The 23,656-nt window shown below is 47.8% G+C and overlaps 1 protein-coding gene across 1 annotated transcript in view; it reads left to right on the plus strand.

Moving 5' to 3' along the window:
• PRX (periaxin) overlaps nt 1-23,656 on the plus strand; it is a 47,404-nt gene that overhangs the window by 11,200 nt on the left and 12,548 nt on the right. Inside the window, exons 3-5 of the mRNA XM_063937698.1 lie at nt 4,744-4,857; nt 10,811-10,970; nt 11,287-11,474. Coding sequence (XP_063793768.1) covers nt 4,831-4,857; nt 10,811-10,970; nt 11,287-11,474 — 375 coding nt within the window. The 5' untranslated portion in view covers nt 4,744-4,830. The remainder of the gene's footprint in view (nt 1-4,743; nt 4,858-10,810; nt 10,971-11,286; nt 11,475-23,656) is intronic.

The following is a 23,656-nucleotide window of genomic DNA, read 5'->3' on the forward strand; positions in this document are numbered from 1 at the left end:
ACCCATAACACTGCTGTAACAGGCCCATAGCACTGCCATAACACGCCCATGACACTGCCATAACACATCCCATGACACTGCTATAACACATCCATGACACTGCCATAACACACCCATAACACTGCTGTAACAGGCCCATAGCACTGCCATAACACACCCATAACACTGCTATAACACACCCATAACACTGCTATAACACATCCATGGCACTGCCATAACACACCCATAACACTGCTGTAACAGGCCCATAGCACTGCCATAACACGCCCATAACACTGCTATAACACACCCATAACACTGCTATAACACATCCATGGCACTGCCATAACACACCCATAACACTGCTGTAACAGGCCCATAGCACTGCCATAACACGCCCATGACACTGCCATAACACATCCCATGACACTGCTATAACACATCCATGACACTGCCATAACACACCCATAACACTGCTGTAACAGGCCCATAGCACTGCCATAACACACCCATAACACTGCTATAACACACCCATAACACTGCTATAACACATCCATGGCACTGCCATAACACATCCCATGACACTGCTATAACACATCCATGGCACTGCCATAACACACCCATAACACTGCTGTAACAGGCCCATAGCACTGCCATAACACGCCCATAACACTGCTATAACACACCCATAACACTGCTATAACACATCCATGGCACTGCCATAACACACCCATAACACTGCTGTAACAGGCCCATAGCACTGCCATAACACGCCCATGACACTGCCATAACACATCCCATGACACTGCTATAACACATCCATGACACTGCCATAACACACCCATAACACTGCTGTAACAGGCCCATAGCACTGCCATAACACGCCCATGACACTGCCATAACACATCCCATGACACTGCTATAACACATCCATGACACTGCCATAACACACCCATAACACTGCTGTAACAGGCCCATAGCACTGCCATAACACGCCCATGACACTGCCATAACACATCCCATGACACTGCTATAACACATCCATGACACTGCCATAACACTGCTGTAACAGGCCCATAGCACTGCCATAACACGCCCATGACACTGCCATAACACATCCCATGACACTGCCATAACACACCCATAACACTGCTGTAACAGGCCCATAGCACTGCCATAACACGCCCATAACACTGCTATAACACACCCATAACACTGCTATAACACATCCATGGCACTGCCATAACATGCCCATGACACTGCTATAACACATCCCATGACACTGCTATAACACATCCATGGCACTGCCATAACACGCCACGCCCATGACACTGCCATAACATGCCAATGACACTGCTATAACACACCCATGACACTGCTATAACACATCCATGGCACTGCCATAACACGCCCATGACACTGCCGACGACACTGCTATAACACACTCAGGACACTGCCATAACACGCCAATGACACTGCTATAACACATCCCATGACACTGCTATAACACATCCATGGCACTGCCATAACACGCCCATAACACTGCCATAACACACCCATAACACTGCTGTAACAGGCCCATAGCACTGCCATAACACGCCCATAACACTGCTATAACACACCCATAACACTGCTATAACACATCCATGGCACTGCCATAACACACCCATAACACTGCTGTAACAGGCCCATAGCACTGCCATAACACGCCCATGACACTGCCATAACACATCCCATGACACTGCTATAACACTTCCATGACACTGCTATAACACATCCATGACACTGCCATAACACACCCATAACACTGCTGTAACAGGCCCATAGCACTGCCATAACACGCCCATGACACTGCCATAACACATCCCATGACACTGCTATAACACATCCATGACACTGCCATAACACACCCATAACACTGCTGTAACAGGCCCATAGCACTGCCATAACACGCCCATGACACTGCCATAACACATCCCATGACACTGCCATAACACACCCATAACACTGCTGTAACAGGCCCATAGCACTGCCATAACACGCCCATAACACTGCCATAACACATCCATGGCACTGCCATAACACACCCATAACACTGCTGTAACAGGCCCATAGCACTGCCATAACACGCCCATAACACTGCTATAACACACCCATAACACTGCTATAACACATCCAGGGCACTGCCATAACACGCCCATGACACTGCTATAACACATCCCATGACACTGCTATAACACATCCATGGCACTGCCATAACACGCCACGCCCATGACACTGCCATAACATGCCAATGACACTGCTATAACACACCCATGACACTGCTATAACACATCCATGGCACTGCCATAACACGCCCATGACACTGCCGACGACACTGCTATAACACACTCAGGACACTGCCATAACACGCCAATGACACTGCTATAACACATCCCATGACACTGCTATAACACATCCATGGCACTGCCATAACACACCCATAACACTGCCATAACACTGCTGTAACAGGCCCATAGCACTGCCATAACACGCCCATAACACTGCTATAACACACCCATAACACTGCTGTAACAGGCCCATAGCACTGCCATAACACGCCCATAACACTGCTATAACACATCCATGGCACTGCAATAACACGCCCATGACACTGCTATAACACATCCCATGACACTGCTATAACACATCCATGGCACTGCCATAACACGCCACGCCCATGACACTGCCATAACATGCCAATGACACTGCTATAACACACCCATGACACTGCTATAACACATCCATGGCACTGCCATAACACGCCCATGACACTGCCGACGACACTGCTATAACACACTCAGGACACTGCCTTAACACGCCAATGACACTGCTATAACACATCCCATGACACTGCTATAACACATCCATGGCACTGCCATAACACGCCCATGACACTGCTATAACACATCCCATGACACTGCTATAACACATCCATGGCACTGCCATAACACGCCCATGACACTGCCGACGACACTGCTATAACACACTCAGGACACTGCCATAACATGCCGACGACACTGCTATAACACACTCAGGACACTGCCATAACATGCCGACGACACTGCTATAACACACTCAGGACACTGCCATAACATGCCGACGACACTGCTATAACACACTCAGGACACTGCCATAACATGCCGACGACACTGCTATAACACACTCAGGACACTGCCATAACACGCCAATGACACTGCTATAACACACCCATAAACACTATAGGTCACCTCTCAGTCTCCATCTACGGTCGTAGATCGTAGACGCCGTCTCAGGTCATAGCAATGTTGTACACAAATTTGTATTCCATTGCACACATTGGTTCGCTGTACACAGTAAGGGTTTGGTAGACTTTTCCTGCATACGCAGTAGTAACAAATCATTGCAGTAACATCGCCATAGCCTGAAACGGGTGTAGTACGGTATGCCGGCGCTCGGGCTCCCGGCGACCAGCATACCGGCGCCGGGAGCCTGACCACCGGCATACCGACAGCGTGGCGAGCGCTATGGAGCCCCTTGCGGCCTCGCTGCGCTCGCCACGTTGCGGGCACGGTGGCGCGCTACGCGCGCCACACTATTTTATTCTCCCTCCAGGGGGGTCATGGACCTCCATGAGGGAGAATAGCTGTCAGTATGCCGGGTGTCAGGATTCCGGGGCCGGTATAATGTGCGCCAGGATCCCGACATTCGGCATACTGAAGACCACCCCCTGAAACATCTCATCATATGAGATATTATATGTAGCCTGACGATGCGTGGATCTAAGAGAACATAAAGCATTGATCATTTAATATCCATGTATGGAAAATGTACAGTAGCTAATCCAAGAATGGTGACTGGCAATTTAGGTTAAAGTGATAGAGGGCGTGTAGGCAGAAATATGGGCTATGCTGAGTGGTGTGTACACAGAGATCGGTATGATTTTGATAGATATCTTGCCCATCTTTAAGGTCGGTAGAAACATTAATTGTTAGTAATGTTGGCCGATTCCACAAGCTGGTGGTTATGGCGGTGCAGCCTCATAGATGATATGTCCGGTTCAGCCTCATAAATGATATGGCCCGAGCGGCCTCATAGATGATATGGTCAGTGCGGACTCCTAATTGATCTGGCCGATGCGGCCTTCTTAGATGATATGGCCGGTGCAGCCTCGTAGATGATATGGCTGGTGCGGCCTCGTAAATTATATGGCCGGTGCGGTTTCTTAGATGATATGGCTGGTGCGACCTCGTAGATGATGTGGCCGGTGCGGCATCGTAAATGATGTGGCCGGTGTGGCTTCGTAAATGATGTGGCCGGTGTGGCTTCGTAAATGATATGGCCGTTGCGGTCTCTTAGATTATATGGTTGGTGCGGCCTCGGGTATGATATGGCCGGTGCGGCCGCGTAGATGATATGTGATATGGCTGATGCAGCCTCGTAGATGATATGGCCAGTGCGGCCACGTAGATTATATGGCCGGTACAGCATCATAGATGCGTGCAACTGGGTATATAGGCAAACATCCGTATTTATCTCTGTGCATGCAGTGCAAGTGCAGTTATGGCTGACTAGGGATGGACATTGGAAACAGAAGGTCACCAACTATCAGTATACCTGATAATAATCCCCCCTCCCCCCTCTCCCAATGTTATCTGACCACCACAACTCTTTTTTTACTTCTACCAAAAAGAGGGGCATGATGAGATCACTTGATAGTTTCTGATGGGTGTCTCCTGCTTTCAGGCACAGAAGGAAAAATTACATGCAGAGTTAAAGAAGGTTTTACTACAGAAAGGACAAAGAAACTTGGCAGAGCAAGAGGAACCCAAGATGGAGACCACCATCAACATCACAGAGGTAGGTGTCTCCTTGTACTGTCCTTTGTACGGCGCTGCAAAACACTTGTGGCGCCTTATAAATAAAATGTAATAATAATAATAATAGGTGCCCCTTTCATTGTAAAACATAGCCAGAATTATATGATACAGTATTTATTGATACTTACACCTGTGTGGATCATATAGAACATTGATAATGATAACTTAATGTTCAGATAAGGGTAGCAGGTAGTCTGGGAAACATGTGATGGAAGATGTGAATATGGATGATCAGGCAGGGAGAGCAGGTAGAGTCTGGAAAAGATGTGATCGGCAAGTTATACTGTAGATGGATGATCAGGCAGGGAGAGCAGGTAGAGTCTGGAAAAGATGTGATTGGAAATGTATATATGGATGATCAGGCACGGAGAGCAGGTAGTGTCTTGGAAAGATGTGATGGGTGAGTTTTATATAGATGATCAGGCAGGGAGAGCAGGTAGCATCTGGTAAAAATCTGATGGGAGAGTTATATATGGATGACCAGGTAGGGAGAGCAAGTAGCGTCTGGTAAAGATGTGATGGGAGAAGTATATATGGATGATCAGGCAGGGAGAGCAGGTAATGTCTGGTAATGATGTGATGGGAGATGTATATATGGATGATCAGGCAGGGAGAGCAGGTAATGTCTGGTAATGATGTGATGGGAGATGTATATATGGATGATCAGGCAGGGAGAGCGGGTAATGTCTGGTAATGATGTGATGGGAGATGTATATATGGATGATCAGGCAGGGAGAGCAGGTAATGTCTGGTAATGATGTGATGGGAGATGTATATATGGATGATCAGGCAGGGAGAGCAGGTAATGTCTGGTAACGATGTGATGGAAGATGTGTATATGGATGATCCAGCAGGGAGAGCGGGTAATGTCTGGTAATGATGTGATGGGAGATGTATATATGGATGATCAGGCAGGGAGAGCAGGTAATGTCTGGTAATGATGTGATGGGAGATGTATATATGGATGATCAGGCAGGGAGAGCAGGTAATGATGTGATGGGAGATGTATATATGGATGATCAGGCAGGGAGAGCAGGTAATGTCTGGTGATGATGTGATGGGAGATGTATATATGGATGATCAGGCAGGGAGAGCAGGTAATGTCTGGTGATGATGTGATGGGAGATGTATATATGGATGATCAGGCAGGGAGAGCAGGTAATGTCTGGTAATGATGTGATGGGAGATGTATATATGGATGATCAGGCAGGGAGAGCAGGTAATGTCTGGTAATGATGTGATGGGAGATGTATATATGGATGATCAGGCAGGGAGAGCAGGTAATGTCTGGTAATGATGTGATGGGAGATGTATATATGGATGATCAGGCAGGGAGAGTAGGTAATGTCTGGTAATGATGTGATGGGAGATGTATATATGGATGATCAGGCAGGGAGAGCAGGTAATGTCTGGTAATGATGTGATGGGAGATGTATATATGGATGATCAGGCGGGGAGAGTAGGTAATGTCTGGTAATGATGTGATGGGAGATGTATATATGGATGATCAGGCAGGGAGAGCAGGTAATGTCTGGTAATGATGTGATGGGAGATGTATATATGGATGATCAGGCAGGGAGAGCAGGTAATGTCTGGTAAAGATGTGATGGGAGATGTATATATGGATGATCAGGCAGGGAGAGCAGGTAATGTCTGGTAATGATGTGATGGGAGATGTATATATGGATGATCAGGCAGGGAGAGCAGGTAATGTCTGGTAATGATGTGATGGGAGATGTATATATGGATGATCAGGCAGGGAGAGCAGGTAATGTCTGGTAATGATGTGATGGGAGATGTATATATGGATGATCAGGCAGGGAGAGCGGGTAATGTCTGGTAATGATGTGATGGGAGATGTATATATGGATGATCAGGCAGGGAGAGCAGGTAATGTCTGGTAATGATGTGATAGGAGATGTGTATATGGATGATCAGGCAGGGAGAGCAGGTAATGTCTGGTAATGATGTGATGGGAGATGTATATATGGATGATCAGGCAGGGAGAGCAGGTAATGTCTGGTAATGATGTGATGGAAGATGTATATATGGATGATCAGGCAGGGAGAGCAGGTAATGTCTGGTAATGATGTGATGGGAGATGTATATATGGATGATCAGGCAGGGAGAGCAGGTAGCGTCTGGTGATGATGTGATGGGAGATGTATATATGGATGATCAGGCAGGGAGAGCAGGTAATGTCTGGTAATGATGTGATGGGAGATGTATATATGGATGATCAGGCAGGGAGAGCAGGTAATGTCTGGTAATGATGTGATGGGAGATGTATATATGGATGATCAGGCAGGGAGAGCAGGTAATGTCTGGTAATGATGTGATAGGAGATGTGTATATGGATGATCAGGCAGGGAGAGCAGGTAATGTCTGGTAATGATGTGATGGGAGATGTATATATGGATGATCAGGCAGGGAGAGCAGGTAATGTCTGGTAATGATGTGATGGAAGATGTATATATGGATGATCAGGCAGGGAGAGCAGGTAATGTCTGGTAATGATGTGATGGGAGATGTATATATGGATGATCAGGCAGGGAGAGCAGGTAGCGTCTGGTGATGATGTGATGGGAGATGTATATATGGATGATCAGGCAGGGAGAGCAGGTAATGTTGGTGATGATGTGATGGGAGATGTATATATGGATGATCAGGCAGGGAGAGTAGGTAATGTCTGGTAGAGATGTGATTGGAGATGTATATATGAATGATGAATGATCAGACAGGGAGAGCAGGTAGCGTCTGGTAAAGATGTGATGGGAGAAGTATATATGGATAATCAGGCAGGGTAAGCAGGAAAAGATGTGATGGAAGATGTATATATGAATAATCAGGCAGGGAGAGCAGGTGGAGTCTGGTAAAGATGTGATGGGAGATGTACTGTATACTGTATATGGATGATCAGGCAGGGAGAGCAGATAGCATCTGATAAAGATGTGATGGAAGATGTATATATGGATGATCAAGCAGGGAGAGCAGGTAGAGATGTGATGGGAGATATATATGAATAATCAGGCAGGGTAAGCTGGTGGGGAGATCATAGTAATGGCAGGCAGATAAATTTCTACTGATAGGAGAGACCAGATTGTCCTGATGAGAAATACAGTACTGTAGAAGTTGAGCTGGGTACACACTGGAGCGATCTTAGGACGATATGTCGTTTCTGGTCGAATCAGAACAACATATCGGCTGGATTGCTCAGTGTGCACGACCAATCTGCGTGCTCCTGCGGTCACAGGCAATATCGTCTGCTGCATGGCCAACTGGACGGTATTGCATATGGCGCCATGCAATGTAATGGAGGACAGAACGAGATTTCATTCCGTCCTTCATTACATCGTTCTGATGTGTACCGCTGTATTCAGGGCCGGTGCTAGGGTGTTCGGCGCCCCCCTGCAAACTATAAATTTGCGCCCTCCAATATTCCTTTAGCGCGCGCCGGGAAAAGGGTTGTGGTCTCACAAGTAAGGGGCATGGCCACACAGTAGTACCCCCATTTAAAATTACGCCACAATGTAGTACAATCTTATTAATCTTATACGTAATGCCCCACCCGTAGTAGTAGCGTCCTTATATGTAATGCACCCCAGTAATAGTAGCATCCTTATACAAAATGCCACCCAGTAGTAGTAGCGTCCTTATACGTAGTGCACCCCCAGTAGTAGTAGCGCCCTTATACGTAATGCCCCCCACAGTAGTAGTAGCGTCCTTATACGTAGTGCACCCCCAGTAGTAGTAGCGTCCTTATACGTAATGCCCCCCACAGTAGTAGTAGCGTCCTTATACGTAATGCCCCCCAGTAGTAGTAGCGTTCTTATACGTAATGCCCCCCACAGTAGTAGTAGCGTCCTTATACGTAGTGCACCCCCAGTAGTAGTAGCGTCCTTATACGTAATGCCCCCCAGTAGTAGTAGCGTTCTTATACGTAATGCCCTCCAAGTAGTAGTAGCGTCCTTATACGTAATGCCCCCCAGTAGTAGCGTTCTTATACGTAATATCCCCCCAGTAGTAGCGTCCTTATACGTAATGCCCCCCAGTAGTAGCGTCCTTATACGTAATGTCCCCCCAGTAGTAGTAGCGTCCTTATACTTAATGCCCCCCAGTAGTAGCGTTCTTATACGTAATGTCCCCCCAGTAGTAGTAGCGTCCTTATACGTAGTGCGCCCCCAGTAGTAGTATCCTTATACGTAATGCCCTCCCCCCAGTAGTAGTAGCATTGTTATACATAATGCCCTCCCAGTAATAGTAGCGTCCTTATACATAATGCCCCCCAAGTAGTAGTATCGTCCTTATACGTAATGCCCCCTCTAGTAGTAGTAGCGTCCTTATACCACAGTAGTAGTATCGTCCGTATACGTAATGCCCCCCCCCCAGTAGTAGTAGCGTCCTTATACGTAGCGCACCCCAGTAGTAGTATCGTTCTTATACATAATGCCCCCAGCCCCAGTAGTAGTAGCGTCCTTACACGTAATGCCCCCCCCCCCCCAGTAGTAGCGTTGTTACACGTAATGCCCCCCCTGTAGTAATAGCGTCCTTAAACGTAATGCCCCCCCAGTAGTAGTAGCGTCCTTATACGTAGTGCACCCCAGTAGTAGTATCGTCCTTATACGTAATGCTCCCCCAGTAGTAGTAGCGTCCTTTTACGTAGTGCACCCCTGTAGTAACAGCGTCCTTATACGTAATGCCCCCAGTAGTAGTAGCGTCCTTATACGTAATGCCCCCCACAGTAGTAGTAGCCTCCTTATACGTAGTGCACCCCCAGTAGTAGTAGCGTCCTTATACGTAATGCCCCCCACAGTAGTAGTAGCGTCCTTATACGTAATGCCCCCCACAGTAGTAGTAGCGTCCTTATACGTAATGCCCCCCAGTAGTAGTAGCGTCCTTATACGTAATGCCCCCCAGTAGTAGTAGCGTCCTTATACGTAATGCCCCCCACAGTAGTAGTAGCGTCCTTATACGTAATGCCCCCCAGTAGTAGTAGCGTTCTTATACGTAATGCCCCCCACAGTAGTAGTAGCGTCCTTATACGTAATGCCCCGCCAGTAGTAGTAGCGTCCTTATACGTAGTGCACCCCTGTAGTAATAGCGTCCTTATATGTAATGCCCCTCCCAGTAGTAGTAGCGTTCTTATACGTAATGCCCCCCAGTCCCCACAGTAGTAGTAGCGTCCTTATACGTAATGCCCCGCCAGTAGTAGTAGCGTCCTTATACGTAGTGCACCCCTGTAGTAATAGCGTCCTTATATGTAATGCCCCTCCCAGTAGTAGTAGCGTTCTTACATGTAATGCCCTCCCAGTAGTAGCGTCCATAAAGCGCGCGCACAGACATACCTCTCACACACACACACACACACACACACACACAATTCACACATATATACACACACATACACACACGTCACATACACACTTCAAGTTCTCTCTCACCCTCCACTTACCTAAGCCAGTCTCCCTCTGTACAACAGCCTGGTCCGTGTAGCTCCGCCCCCTTCCGGTCCGTGTAGCTCCGCCCCCTTGTGTCCCGTACTCGGCGCTGTCACAGGTGAGGTGAGGGGAGGGAGGAAGCTTTTCATGCTGCAGGTGCCCGCTGCCAGTGCCTGTCATACAGTGACAGACACAGCACTGGCAGCAGCAGCAGTGGGGACAGGACGGCGCAGCAGGGAAGGAATGCAGAGCAGGGGGAGCGCCTCTCCGTCCCAGCGCCTCCCTGCACTGCATCCCTTCGCTGAGCGGGTAGCGCCGGGCCTGGCTGTATTGATATGTCAGCCTGTTGGCTGCCATCCAGGTACATATTGCTCCAGTGTGTACCCAGCTTTAGAGATAATCAGACACAGGACATGTGAGGAATGTGAGCTAGTGGTGGTGCGCCCTCAGACCATGCTTTTGGGGTAAAGGTCTGCGTAATGTCTCTCATACCAGGAAAAGCTGAGAGCCTCAGAAATGGTGGAGGTGATAGTGGAAACCGAGGCACAGGCTGGAATGACTGGTATCAGCATCTGTGGAGGAGGCAAAGATGGACTCTTCATCTCAGATATCCTCAAGGACTCCCCGGCTTCCAAATCCTTGCCTCTGCTTGAAGGTAAATAATAGCGTGGGGCGGAAGGTTGTGGGGATTATGTCTGTTTGTTTTCGTTGCAGATTTCTTACTGCAGCAGACACATTGTACATGACGAAAGGCTTAACTAAGGGCCTGCTTCAAATCAGGTGGTTTGCGTACATCTCCGATAACTAATCTGCGCATGGCGGTCGCATACATCTGTGAATCATACTCCGAATACATCAGTGGAAGAAGAAGCAGTCCCATTACAGTACCTGCAGAATATGTTATATGGTTCTAGATCAGCTCTCTGTAGAAGGACAACTAATTCCTGCTTCTCTCTCCCTCATTGTTACAGGAGACCAGATCATCAGTGCCAGAGTTTACTTTGAAAACATTAAATATGAAGATGCGATGAAAATCCTCCAGTACGCAGAGCAATATAAAGTTGGTTACTGCCTCAAGAGGACCGTGCCATCTAGTGATGTCACAGTTACCCCTGGCACCGTGGAAGTGAAAAGTCCAAAGGCAAAGATGCCAAAAATGGTAAGTAGAGGCACGTACCATCAGGGGCAATTGGGTTTACCCTGGATACTTAGATTTCTTAGGATTGTATCTGTAGGGGAATCTTTCATTATGACCAGGTGGGTCAGTAATGCATAATGTCATATAAATAGGTTCTTCCTCTGGAGCCATGCAGTGCCCATAATTAATATTAATATATCAAATGGGCAAATTCAATTACACGCGAATAGCCTTACGTGATGTGTATTGCGCACATAACAGCCATTGTGGTGGCTTATTTCTGCTCATACCTCCGAAGGCTGCAAGCAGGAACGAGCGAGAGATACATCACAGGAACCCGCTCTGACGATGCAACGCTTTATTTTACATTAAGGCGTCATTCTTTTGTGTCAGGTTATGACTAGAGATGAGCGGGTTCGGTTCCTCGGAATCCGAACCCGCCCGAACTTCAGTTTTTTTTACACGGGTCCGAGCGACTCGGATCTTCCCGCCTTGCTCGGTTAACCCGAGCGCGCCCGAACGTCATCATCACCACGCTGTCGGATTCTCGCGAGACTCGGATTCTATATAAGGAGCCGCGCGTCGCCGCCATTTTTCACACGTGCATTGAGATTCATAGGGAGAGGACGTGGCTGGCGTCCTCTCCGTTTATAGAGATTCGAGAAGAGAGTGAGACAGAGAGAGACACAGTAGTAATTTGGGGAGCATTAGGAGGAGTACTACTACTACTAGTACTTGCTGAAGTGATAGAGAGAGATAGTGTGACTGTATTATCTGACTTGTGGGGGAGACACTGACAGTGGGGAGCAGTTAGAGTCTGAGAGCAGGACTCAGGACTCAGGAGTACATATAACGTACAGTGCACACTTTTGCTGCCAGAGTGCCAGCCACACTGCCATTGTTTGTGACCACACTGACCACCAGTATAATATATATATTGTGATTGTCTGCTTAGGACTCAGGAGTACTACTTGCAAGTTGCTGATAGTGTGACCAGTGACCTGACCACCAGTTTAATAATCACCACCAGTTTATGAGTTTAATATATATTTATATATATATATATATATATATATATATATATATATATATATAATTGTATATAATATATATATAATATTGTATACCACCTAGCACCTACCCGTGTTTTTTTTTTTTTTCTTTCTTCTTTATACATACTACTATAGTAGCTTACTGTAGCAGTCTGCGGTGCTGCTGAGCTGACAGTGTCCAGCAGGTCCGTCATCAGTCATTACATAATAAATATATAATATATACCTGTCCGGCTGCAGTACTAGTGATATTATATATACATATATATTGATTTCATCTCATTATCATCCAGTCTATATTAGCAGCAGACACAGTACGGTAGTCCACGGCTGTAGCTACCTCTGTGTCGGCACTCGGCAGTCCATCCATAAGTATACTAGTATCCATCCATCTCCATTGTTTACCTGAGGTGCCTTTTAGTTGTGCCTATTAAAATATGGAGAACAAAAATGTTGAGGTTCCAAAATTAGGGAAAGATCAAGATCCACTTCCACCTCGTGCTGAAGCTGCTGCCACTAGTCATGGCCGAGACGATGAAATGCCAGCAACGTCGTCTGCCAAGGCCGATGCCCAATGTCATAGTACAGAGCATGTAAAATCCAAAACACCAAATATCAGTAAAAAAAGGACTCCAAAACCTAAAATAAAATTGTCGGAGGAGAAGCGTAAACTTGCCAATATGCCATTTACCACACGGAGTGGCAAGGAACGGCTGAGGCCCTGGCCTATGTTCATGGCTAGTGGTTCAGCTTCACATGAGGATGGAAGCACTCAGCCTCTCGCTAGAAAAATTAAAAGACTCAAGCTGGCAAAAGCACCGCAAAGAACTGTGCGTTCTTCGAAATCCCAAATCCACAAGGAGAGTCCAATTGTGTCGGTTGCGATGCCTGACCTTCCCAACACTGGACGTGAAGAGCATGCGCCTTCCACCATTTGCACGCCCCCTGCAAGTGCTGGAAGGAGCACCCGCAGTCCAGTTCCTGATAGTCAGATTGAAGATGTCAGTGTTGAAGTACACCAGGATGAGGAGGATATGGGTGTTGCTGGAGCTGGGGAGGAAATTGACCAGGAGGATTCTGATGGTGAGGTGGTTTGTTTAAGTCAGGCACCCGGGGAGACACCTGTTGTCCGTGGGAGGAATATGGCCATTGACATGCCTGGTGAAAATACCAAAAAAATCAGCTCTTCGGTGTGGAAGTATTTCAACAGAAACAGTTCAAAAACTTTGGGTGACAGCGGAAGCAGTCCACTGACCAGTAAATCCCTTCCTCTTGTAACCAAGCTCACGCAAACCACCCCACCAACTCCCTCAGTGTCAATTTCCTCCTTACCCAGGAATGCCAATAGTCCTGCAGGCCATGTCACTGGCAATTCTGACGAGTCCTCTCCTGCCTGGGATTCCTCCGATGCATCCTTGAGTGTAATGCCTACTGCTGCTGGCGCTGCTGTTGTTGCTGCTGGGAGTCGATCGTCATCCCAGAGGGGAAGTCGTAAGCCCACTTGTACTACTTCCAGTAAGCAATTGACTGTCCAACAGTCCTTTGCGAGGAAGATGAAATATCACAGCAGTCATCCTGCTGCAAAGCGGATAACTGAGGCCTTGACAACTATGTTGGTGTTAGACATGCGTCCGGTATCCGCCGTTAGTTCACAGGGAACTAGACAATTTATTGAGGCAGTGTGCCCCCGTTACCAAATACCATCTAGGTTCCACTTCTCTAGGCAGGCGATACCGAGAATGTACACGGACGTCAGAAAAAGACTCACCAGTGTCCTAAAAAATGCAGTTGTACCCAATGTCCACTTAACCACGGACATGTGGACAAGTGGAGCAGGGCAGGGTCAGGACTATATGACTGTGACAGCCCACTGGGTAGATGTATGGACTCCCGCCGCAAGAACAGCAGCGGCGGCACCAGTAGCAGCATCTCGCAAACGCCAACTCTTTCCTAGGCAGGCTACGCTTTGTATCACCGCTTTCCAGAATACGCACACAGCTGAAAACCTCTTACGGCAACTGAGGAAGATCATCGCGGAATGGCTTACCCCAATTGGACTCTCCTGTGGATTTGTGGCATCGGACAACGCCAGCAATATTGTGTGTGCATTAAATATGGGCAAATTCCAGCACGTCCCATGTTTTGCACATACCTTGAATTTGGTGGTGCAGAATTTTTTAAAAAACGACAGGGGTGTGCAAGAGATGCTGTCGGTGGCCAGAAGAATTGCGGGACACTTTCGGCGTACAGGCACCACGTACAGAAGACTGGAGCACCACCAAAAACAACTGAACCTGCCCTGCCATCATCTGAAGCAAGAAGTGGTAACGAGGTGGAATTCAACCCTCTATATGCTTCAGAGGTTGGAGGAGCAGCAAAAGGCCATTCAAGCCTATACAATTCAGCACGATATAGGAGGTGGAATGCACCTGTCTCAAGCGCAGTGGAGAATGATTTCAACATTGTGCAAGGTTCTGATGCCCTTTGAACTTGCCACACGTGAAGTCAGTTCAGACACTGCCAGCCTGAGTCAGGTCATTCCCCTCATCAGGCTTTTGCAGAAGAAGCTGGAGACATTGAAGGAGGAGCTAACACAGAGCGATTCCGCTAGGCATGTGGGACTTGTGGATGGAGCCCTTAATTCGCTTAACAAGGATTCACGGGTGGTCAATCTGTTGAAATCAGAGCACTACATTTTGGCCACCATGCTCGATCCTAGATTTAAAGCCTACCTTGGATCTCTCTTTCCGGCAGACACAAGTCTGCTGGGGTTTAAAGACCTGCTGGTGAGAAAATTGTCAAGTCAAGCGGAACGCGACCTGTCAACAACATCTCCTCCTTCACATTCTCCCGCAACTGGGGGTGCGAGGAAAAGGCTCAGAATTCCGAGCCCACCCGCTGGCGGTGATGCAGGGCAGTCTGGAGCGACTGCTGATGCTGACATCTGGTCCGGACTGAAGGACCTGACAACGATTACGGACATGTCGTCTACTGTCACTGCATATGATTCTCTCACCATTGAAAGAATGGTGGAGGATTATATGAGTGACCGCATCCAAGTAGGCACGTCACACAGTCCGTACTTATACTGGCAGGAAAAAGAGGCAATTTGGAGGCCCTTGCACAAACTGGCTTTATTCTACCTAAGTTGCCCTCCCACAAGTGTGTACTCCGAAAGAGTGTTTAGTGCCGCCACTCACCTTGTCAGCAATCGGCGTACGAGGTTACATCCAGAAAATGTGGAGAAGATGATGTTCATTAAAATTAATTATAATCAATTCCTCCGTGGAGACATTGTCCAGCAGCAATTGCCTCCACAAAGTACACAGGGAGCTGAGATGGTGGATTCCAGTGGGGACGAATTGATAATCTGTGAGGAGGGGGATGTACACGGTGATATATCGGAGGATGATGATGAGGTGGACATCTTGCCTCTGTAGAGCCAGTTTGTGCAAGGAGAGATTAATTGCTTCTTTTTAGGTGGGGGTCCAAACCAACCCGTCATTTCAGTCACAGTCGTGTGGCAGACCCTGTCACTGAAATGATGGGTTGGTTAAAGTGTGCATGTCCTGTTTATACAACATAAGGGTGGGTGGGAGGGCCCAAGGACAATTCCATCTTGCACCTCTTTTTTCTTTAATTTTTCTTTGCGTCATGTGCTGTTTGGGGAGTATTTTTTGGAAGGGCCATCCTGCGTGACACTGCAGTGCCACTCCTAGATGGGCCCGGTGTTTGTGTCGGCCACTAGGGTCGCTTATCTTACTCACACAGCTACCTCATTGCGCCTCTTTTTTTCTTTGCGTCATGTGCTGTTTGGGGAGGGTTTTTTGGAAGGGACATCCTGCGTGACACTGCAGTGCCACTCCTAGATGGGCCAGGTGTTTGTGTCGGCCACTAGGGTCGCTTATCTTACTCACACAGCTACCTCATTGCGCCTCTTTTTTTCTTTGCGTCATGTGCTGTTTGGGGAGGGTTTTTTGGAAGGGACATCCTGCGTGACACTGCAGTGCCACTCCTAGATGGGCCAGGTGTTTGTGTCGGCCACTAGGGTTGCTTAGCTTAGTCATCCAGCGACCTCGGTGCAAATTTTAGGACTAAAAATAATATTGTGAGGTGTGAGGTATTCAGAATAGACTGAAAATGAGTGGAAATTATGGTTTTTGAGGTTAATAATACTTTGGGATCAAAATGACCCCCAAATTCTATGATTTAAGCTGTTTTTTAGTGTTTTTTGAAAGAAACACCCAAATCCAAAACACACCCGAATCCGACAAAAAAAATTCGGTGAGGTTTTGCCAAAACACGGTCGAACCCAAAACACGGCCGCGGAACCGAACCCAAAACCCGAAAAATTTCAAGTGCACATCTCTAGTTATGACCAGTGCACAGTAACGATAGCCAGCAGTACACTATGGGGGGAAGTGACAGAATGCACATTTACTGCAGCATCTAACTCACGGCCAGCTTCTGGCCACTATGAACAGAAAGTCGCGTGATGTTATAGATGGCCATTTATAAGGTAGTCATGTAACTAGTCAGGGGTCTGGGACTCCAGGTCGACAACAAAAAGGTCGACGACACACCTTAGGTCGACACCAATTGGTCGACATGGACAAAAGGTTGACCGGAACAAGGTCGACATGGAAAAAGGTCGGCATGAGTTTTTTATGGGGGGTTTGTGTCGTTTTCTTCGTAGAGTGACCGGGAACCCCAATTAATGCACCGTGTCCCCTCGCATGGTGCCTTCCCTCCGCTTCGCTCGGCACAGATTACCGTTCCAATCGTAGTCCACGTGGATCGTTAAGTATGAAAAGGTTCGATAAAAAGAAAACAATTGTGAAAAACTCATGTCAACCCTTTTCCATGTCGACCTTGTTCCTGTCGACCTTTTGTCCATGTCGACCTAAGGTGTGTCGACCAATTGGCGTTGACCTAGGGTGTGTTGACCTTTTTGTTGTCGACCTGGAGTCCGGATACCCTAATCAGCAACTTCCATCAACTGGCCACATGCTGAAATCCACAAAAAAGTGTCCAGTCCAGCAGCAAGTTTCATCACAGTGCGGTTCCTTCTGTATGTAAAACTATTGTAAGCGTTAGGTGTTATAAGTCATAGGCATTTCCGCTCATTAGCCCTTTATAAGCTTGTCCGTATTATAGTTTGATAGGTTTGGGAAGGAGATAGGTGAAGGTGATTAGGAAAGTCTAGTGTTTGGTGATTGGTCAGTTCTGTTTGTGAAGGATGATTGCTTTGGCTTTCTGCATTTATGTGTCTAGTTCTGTTGTTTGATTGGGGCCCATTTACCATATCATACAATATTTTCAGCTATTTCTCCCAAAACACCTGTTTTCGAGGGATCCGGTCTGAAGATCGACACTGTCTAGGTCGACAATGTTTAGGTCGACCACTATAGGTTGACAGTCACTAGGTCGACAGGGTTGGAAGGTCGACAGGGTTTCTAGGTCGACAGGTCAAAAGGTCGACATGAGGGTTTTTTGTTTTTCTCTAACGTCCTAAGTGGATGCTGGGGACTCCGTCAGGACCATGGGGTTTAGCGGCTCCGCAGGAGACAGGGCACAATAATAAAAGCTTTAGGATCAGGTGGTGTGCACTGGCTCCTCCCCCTATGACCCTCCTCCAAGCCTCAGTTAGATCTTTGTGCCCGGCCGAGAAGGGTGCAATCTAGGTGGCTCTCCTGAGCTGCTTAGAATAAAAGTTTAAGTTAGGTTTTTTATTTTCAGTGAGTCCTGCTGGCAACAGGCTCACTGCTACGAGGGACTTAGGGGAGAGAAGTAAACTCACCTGCGTGCAGGATGGATTTGCTTCTTAGGCTACTGGACACCATTAGCTCCAGAGGGAGTCGGAACACAGGTCTCACCCTGGGGTTCGTCCCGGAGCCGTGCCGCCGACCCCCCTTGCAGATGCCGAAGTTGAAGAGGTCCAGAGGTCCAGAAACAGGCGGCAGAAGACTTTCAGTCTTCATAAGGTAGCGCACTGCAGCTGTGCGCCATTGTTGTCAGCACACTTCATACCAGCGGTCACTGAAGGTGCAGGGCGCTGGGGGGGGCGCCCTGGGCAGCAATGTATTATACCTTTTTTATGGCTAAAATACATCACATATAGCCCTTGAGGCTATATGGATGTATTTAACCCCTGCCAGATCTCAAACACTCCGGGAGAAGAGCCCGCCGTTTTAGGGGGCGGGGCCTATTCTCCTCAGCACACGGCGCCATTTTCCTGCTCAGCTCTGCTGGGAGGAAGGCTCCCAGGCTCTCCCCTGCACTGCACTACAGAAACAGGGTTAAAACAGAGAGGGGGGGCACTTATTTGGCGATATGATTACATATGTGAAAATGCTATATGGGAAAACACTTGTATAAGGGGTTGTCCCTGTATAAATTATAGCGTTTTTGGTGTGTGCTGGCAAACTCTCCCTCTGTCTCCCCAAAGGGCTAGTGGGGTCCTGTCCTCTATTAGAGCATTCCCTGTGTGTGTGCTGTGTGTCGGTACGTGTGTGTCGACATGTAGGAGGACGATGTTGGTGAGGAGGCGGAGCAAATTGCCTGTATTGGTGATGTCACTCTCTAGGGAGTCGACACCGGAATGGATGGCTTATTTAGGGAATTACGTGATAATGTCAACACGATGCAAGGTCGGTTGACGACATGAGACGGCCGGCAAACAAATTAGTACCTGTCCAGGCGTCTCAGACACCGTCAGGGGCTTGTAAAAACGCCCATTTACCTCAGTTGGTCGACACAGACACGGACACTGACTTCAGTGTCGACGGTGAAGAAACAAACGTATTTTCCTTTAGGGCCACACGTTACATGTTAAGGGCAATGAAGGAGGTGTTACATATTTCTGATACTACAAGTACCACAAATAAGGGTATTATGTAGGGTGGGAATAATCTACTTGTAGTTTTTCCTGAATCAGATAAATTAATGTGTGTGTGATGATACGTGGGTTTCCCCCGATAGAAAATTATTGGAGGTATACCCTTTCCCGCCAGAAGTGAGGGCGAGTTGGGAAACACACCTTAGAGTGGATAAAGCGCTCACACGCTTATAAAAACAAGTGGCGTTACCGTCTCCAGATACGGCCGCCCTCAAAGAGCCAGCTGATAGGAAGCTGAAAAATATCCTAAAAAGTATATACACACATACTGGTGTTATACTACGACCAGCAATCGCCTCAGCCTGGATGTGCAGCGCTGGGGGGGCTTGGTCGGATTTCCTGACTGAAAATATTGATACCCTTGACAGGAACAATATTTTATTGACTATAGAGCATTTTAAGGATGCATTTCTATATATGCGAGATGCGCATTCTGGCATCAAGAGTAGATGTGATGTCCATATCTGCCAGACGATGTTTATAGACATGACAGTGGTCAGGTGATGCAGATTCCAGACGGCACATGGAAGTATTGCCGTATAAAGGGGCGGTCCATCGGACCTGGTGGCCATGGCAACAGCTGGAAAATCCACTTTTGTTACCCCAAGTCACATCTCAGCAAAAAAGGACACAGTCTTTTCAGTCTCAGTCCTTTCGTACCCATAAAGGCAGGCGGGCAAAAGGCCAGTCATATCTGCCCAGGGTTAGAGGAAAGGGAAGAAGACTGCAGCAGGCAGCCCATTCCCAGGAACAGAAGTCCTCCACAGCTTCTGCCAAGTCCGCAGCATGACGCTGGGGCCATACAAGCGGACTCAGATGCGGTGGGGGGTCATCTCAAGAGTTTCAGCACGCAGTGGGCTCACTCGCAAGTGGACTCCTGGATCCTACACGTAGTATCCCAGGTGTACATTGGAAAGTCGAGACGTCTTCCCCTCACAAGTTCCTGACGTCTGCTTTACCAACGTCTCCCTCCGACAGGGAAGCAGTATTGGGAAAAAAATTCACAGGCTGTATTCCCAGCAGGTGATAATCAAAGTACCCCTCCTACAACAAGGGAAGGGGTATTATTCCACACTATATTGTGGTACTGAAGCCAAACGGCTCGGTGAGATCTAAAAGATTTGAACAATTACATACAAGGGTTCAAATCAAGATGGAGTCACTCAGAGCAGTGATAGCGAACCAGGACGATATGGTGTCACTGGATATCAGGGACGCTTACCTACATGTCCAAATTTTGCCCTTCTCACCAAGGGTATCTCAGGTTCGTGGTACAGAACTGTCACTATCAGTTCAGACGCTGCCGTTTGGATTGTCCACGGCACCCCGGGTCTTTACCATGGTAATGGCCGAAATGATGATTCTTCCTAAAAGAAATATGGACGCTTTCCTGATAAGGGCAAGGTCCAGAGAACAGTTGGCGGTCGGAGTAGCACTATCTCAAGTTGTTCTACGACAGCACGAGTGGATTCTAAATATTCCAAAATCGCAGCTTTTTCCGACGACACGTCTAATGTTCCTAGGAATGATTCTGGACACAGTCCAGAAAAGGATGTTTTCTCCCGGAGAAGAAGGCCAGGGAGTTATCCGAGCTAGTCAGGAACCTCCTAAAACCAGGAAAAGTATCAGTGCATCATTGCACAAGGGTCCTGTGAAAAATGGTGGTTTCGTACAAAGCGATCCCATTCGGTAGATTTCACGCAAGAACTTTTCAGTGGAATCTGCTGGGAAAATGGTCCGGATCGCATCTTCAGATGCATCAGCGGATAACCCTGTCTCCAAGGACAAGGGTGTTTTCTTCTGCGGTGGCTGCAGAGTGCTCATCTATGAAAGGGCCGCAGATTCGACATTCAGGACTGGGTCCTGGTGACCACGGATGCCAGCCCGAGTGGCTGGGGAGCAGTCACACAAGGAAAAAATTTCCAGGGAGTGTGATCAAGTCTGGAGACTTCTCTCCACATAAATATACTGGAGCTAAGGGCAATATACAAGGCTCTAAGCTTAGCAAGAACTCTGCTTCAAGGTCAGCCGGTATTGATCCAGTGGGACAACATCACGGCAGTCGCCCACGTAAACAGACAGGGCGGCACATGAAGCAGGAGGGAAATGGCAGAAACTGCAAGGATTCTTCGCTGGGCGAAAAATCATGTGATAACACTCTCAGCAGTGTTAATTCCGGGAGTGGAAAACTGGGAAGCAGATTTCCTCAGCAGGCATAACCTCCACCCGGGAGAGTGGGGACTTCAGCGGGAAGTCTTCCACATGATTGTAAACCGTTGGGAAAAACCAAAGGTGGACATGTTGGCGTCCCGCCTGAACAAAAAACTAGACAAATATTGCGCCAGGTCAAGGGACCCTCAGGCAATAGTGGTGGACGCTCTGGTAACACTGTGGGTGTACCAGTCAGGGTATGTGTTCCCTCCTATGCATCTCATACCAAAAGTACTGAGAATCATAAGAAGGAGATAAGTAAGAACGATACTCGTGGTTCCGGATGGGTCAAGAAGGACTTGGTACCCGGAACTTCAAGAGATGCTCACGGAAGAACCGTGGCCTCTACCTTTAAGAAAGGACCTGCTCCAGCAGGGGCCTTGTCTGTTCCAAGACTTACCGCGGCTGCGTTTGACGGCATGGCAGTTGAACGCCGGAGCCTGAAAGGGCATTCCAGATGAAGTCATCCCTACCCTGGTCGAAGCCAGGAAGGATGTAACCGCAAAACATTTTCACCGCATTTGGCGAAAATATGTTGCGTGGTGTGAGGCCAAGAAGGTCCCTACAGAGGAATTCCAACTGGGTCGTTCCTACATTTCCTGAAAACAGGACTGTCTATGGGCCTAAAATTAGGGTCCATTAAGGTTCAAATTTCGACCCTGTCGAATTTCTTCCAGAAAGAACTGGCTTCAGTGCCTGAAGTTCAGACGTTTGTAAAAGGGGTACTGCATATACAGCCTCTTTTTGTGCCCCCAGTGGCACCTTGGGATCTCAATGTTGTTTTGAGTTTCCTAAAGTCACATTGGTTTGATCCACTCACCACTGTGGAATTAAAATATTTCACATGGAAGGTGAAGATTCTATTAGCCCTGGCTTCAGCCAGGCGTGTGCCAGAATGGGCGGCTTTATCATATAAAAGCCCTTACTTAATTTTTCATTCTGACAGGGCAGAATTGAGGACTCGTCCTCAATTTCTCCTTAAGGTGTTTTCTGTTTTTCACATGAACCAACCTATTGTGGTACCTGCGGCTACTAGGGACTTGGAGGACTCCAAGTTACTTGACGTTGTCAGGGCCCTGAAAATATATGTTTCCAGGACGACTGGAGTCAGAAAATCTGACTCGCTGTTTAGCCTGTATGCACCCAACAAGATGGGTGTTCCTGCTTCTAAGCAGACGATTGCTCGCTGGATTTGTAGTACAATTCAGCTTGCACATTCTGTGGCAGGCTTGCCACAGCCAAAATCAGTAAAAGCCCATTCCACAAGGAAGTGGGCTCATCTTGGGCGGCTGCCCGAGGGGTCTCGGCTTTACAACTTTGCCGAGCTGCTACTTGGTCAGGGGCACACCCTGACTGAGGAGGACCTGGAGTTCTCTCATTCGGTGCTGCAGAGTCATCCGCACTCTCCCGCCCGTTTGGGAGCTTTGGTATAATCCCCATGGTCCTTACGGAGTCCCCAGCATCCACTTAGGACGTTAGAGAAAATAAGAATTTACTTACCGATAATTCTATTTCTCGTAGTCCGTAGTGGATGCTGGGCGCCCATCCCAAGTGCGGATTGTCTGCAATACTTGTACATAGTTACCGTTACAAAAATCGGGTTATTCTTGTTGTGAGCCATCTTTTCAGAGGCTCCTTCGTTGTTATCATACTGTTAACTGGGTTCAGATCACAGGTTGTACGGTGTGATTGGTGTGGCTGGTATGAGTCTTACCCGGGATTCAATATCCTTCCTTATTATGCACGCTCGTCCGGGCACAGTATCCTAACTGAGGCTTGGAGGAGGGTCATAGGGGGAGGAGCCAGTGCACACCACCTGATCCTAAAGCTTTTATTATTGTGCCCTGTCTCCTGCGGAGCCGCTAAACCCCATGGTCCTGACGGAGTCCCCAGCATCCACTACGGACTACGAGAAATAGAATTATCGGTAAGTAAATTCTTATTTTTTTTACTTTTTCATACTTAACGATCCACGTGGACTACGGTTGGAACGGTAATCTGTGCCGAGCGAAGCAAGGCACCTTGCCTGAAGCATGGCGAGC

Source organism: Pseudophryne corroboree, chromosome 8 (genome assembly GCF_028390025.1).
Source record: "Pseudophryne corroboree isolate aPseCor3 chromosome 8, aPseCor3.hap2, whole genome shotgun sequence".
In the NCBI taxonomy this organism is placed as follows: Eukaryota; Metazoa; Chordata; class Amphibia; order Anura; family Myobatrachidae; genus Pseudophryne; species Pseudophryne corroboree.